At 41.6% G+C, this 2700-nt stretch overlaps 1 protein-coding gene across 1 annotated transcript in view; it reads right to left on the bottom strand.

The window, feature by feature from the left end:
* Nucleotides 1-2700, bottom strand: part of PIWIL2 (piwi like RNA-mediated gene silencing 2) — a 109934-nt gene that overhangs the window by 54081 nt on the left and 53153 nt on the right. Inside the window, exon 16 of the mRNA XM_007950816.1 lies at nucleotides 783-884. Coding sequence (XP_007949007.1) covers nucleotides 783-884 — 102 coding nt within the window. The remainder of the gene's footprint in view (nucleotides 1-782; nucleotides 885-2700) is intronic.

Raw genomic sequence — 2700 nt, 5'->3', positions numbered from 1 at the left:
CTAAGGTGCGCCTGACACAAGCCATGATATTTCCAATCGCCTGGTATGCGTGTGAGAGATGGACAATGAATAAGGAAGACCGAAGAAGAGTTGATGCTTTTGAGTTGTGGTGCTGGCGAAAAATGATGAAAGTACCATGGACTGCTAAAAGAACTAACAGATCTGTCCTGGAGGAAGTGCACCCACAATGCTTCTTGGAAGCGAGAATGGCCAGACTTCATCTCACTTATTTTGGTCAAGTTGTCAGAAGGGACCATTCCCTGGAGAAGGATGTCATGCTTGGTAGGGTGGAGGGTTGACGAAAGAAGGGGAGGCCTTCAACAAGATGGTTTGACACAGTGGCTTTGATGATGGGCTCAAGTATAGCAGGGATCATAAACCTGGCACGGGATTGGGCAGTGTTTCGTTCTGCCATGCATGTGGTTGCTATGAGTTGGAAACATCTCGACAGCATCTAACAACAACATAGGAAAACCTGCCTTCCCCTTTCAGAGTGAAGCCTGTACTCTTCTGAACACCGTCAGGTGAAACCACCTGGAGGCTCAATCTCTGAACAAGCAAAACTACTCATTTGGGAAAATAAAGAGAGCATTTATGAAGAACTATCTGCCATTCTAACACACCAGCAATGAATTCTAATAAGATGAACTTTAAACTAGAAGAGTCTGAATATAATGGTTTCTAATAATTACTAGTCTTATTTAAAAACATGTATCCCTCTTTTCCAGGTCTCAAGGGAAGACAGAGTTTGGATCTATGCCTCATGCCACAATTCTACTCACCTGTGAGGGCACTGGAGACTGCACACAACATAGTTTTTTGATGGCCCCATAGAGATCATCACGTGTGCCCATGATGATGCAAACAACCATCTGTATCTTCCCCTTCAAGAAATAAAGTACACAGGTCAGGCTTTGGAACTTTCTGGGGACTTTTATGGAACTCTGTTGTTGTGGTTAGGTGCCATGAATCAATTTTGACTCATAGCAACTCATATGACACAATATAACAGCCCCATTGGGTTTTCTTGGCTGTAATCTTTATGGAAGTAGATCACCAGGTCTTTCTTTCACAGAACCAGTGAGTGGGTGGGTTCTAATCAACAACTTTTCAGTTAGGAGCTGAGTAGGACTCTAGTTGGGCATAAAAGCCACAGAACCTTTTAAGGTAGACAGAGAACAGAAAGTTAACAGGGTGGACACTCCAACCTAGAAGAAGTTTCTTGAATCTGAATTAGGATTCGTTTGGCTCAAGACTTCTCAGAACAGACTGGTAATATGTTACTTTTATCTAATGGGGTCTTGTTCCAGGTCATCACAATGTTTACTTAGTGTAGGTGCTCTGGTGGCATAGTAGGTAAGCCATTTTGCTGCTAACCCAAAGGTCGGTGGTTCAAACCCACCAGCTACTCTGCATGAGGAAGAGGAGGTAATCTACGTCTGTAAAGATTTATAGCCTTGGAAACCCAATGACAGTCGTCATGAGTTGGAATTGACTCAATGGGAGTGGTTTTTTTTTTTTTTTTTCTTTTTCTTTTTGAGAGGGAATGAAGTCTCTTCCAGTGGGCCTCAGTAATCCAGACTAAAACAAACATTTAAGGGGTTACATATTCTTAGGACACCTCCTTAAGATATGTCAGGCAAACAGTAAAATCTCAGAAGAGGCATGTTCTCTGAAATTCTAAGGATCATAAATTACCTAAAGCTGATCCTGATTACTTGATTTATTTATAAGACGACCTGAGAAGATGCATGGAAATGGACCAAGCTTGGAAATATGCAAGTGGTATTATTACTTGCTGCTTTCAATTTCCAGTTTTATGTTTGTTTGTCTGTTTACCATTCTCTTTAGTTAACTAACCAACTTAATACATTCATATCAAAGAATAAGTAAAACACTGAGGGAAGGTCAGGAGCTCTGGCAGTAGTGCCTAAGGCACTTGACTACTAACCAGAAGGCTGGAGGTTCAAACCCACCAGCCACTCCTCAGAAAGACGGTTGGGCAATCTACTTCCATAGCGATACTGCCTCGGAAACCCAAGGAGGGGTTGCTATGTGTCAAGTCCTACTTGACAGCACATAACAACAACAATAAGGGAAGGTCAGCGCCAAACACAGAAAGGAATAAAACTATTATCAAAATCCATTAAGTGGCTACTCTGTCATGGATTGACCTGGTGTCCCACACAAAAATGTGTCAACTTGGCCAGATCACGATTCTCAGTATTATGTAATTATCCTCCATTTTGTGATCTGATGTAATTATCCTATGTGCTGTAACCTCTGTGGTGTTAACAAGGCAGGATATTTTCTATAGGATGAGGTTGCACTGAATCAACCTCTTTTGAGATATAAGAGAGATTAAACAAGCAAGTGGAAAATAGAGAATCTGACTACAGCTAAGAAAGAAGAGCTGGAAGGAGAGCACTTCCTTTGAACCCAGGGTCACTGCACTGAGAATCATCTAGGGTAAGAGTGATGCCAAAACACAAGATCTTCAGGGTATATTCAACCCACAGATGTTGAAAGGAGACAAGGACTTTCTCCCAGAGAAAACAAAGAGAGAAAGCCTTCCCCTAGAGCTAGTTCCCTGAATTTGGACTTCCAGCCTCCTACTCTGTGAGAATAAATTTCTGTTTGTTAAAACCATAATTTGTGGTATCATTATAGCAGCACTAGATAACTAAGATATACTCTTAA

Source organism: Orycteropus afer, unplaced genomic scaffold (assembly GCF_000298275.1).
Source record: "Orycteropus afer afer isolate SDZICR_OR568_19922 unplaced genomic scaffold, OryAfe1.0 scaffold00289, whole genome shotgun sequence".
Classification (NCBI taxonomy): Eukaryota; Metazoa; Chordata; class Mammalia; order Tubulidentata; family Orycteropodidae; genus Orycteropus; species Orycteropus afer.
The sequence above is the reverse complement of the archived record's forward strand: the minus strand, read 5'-3'. Positions and strand labels throughout refer to the sequence as shown.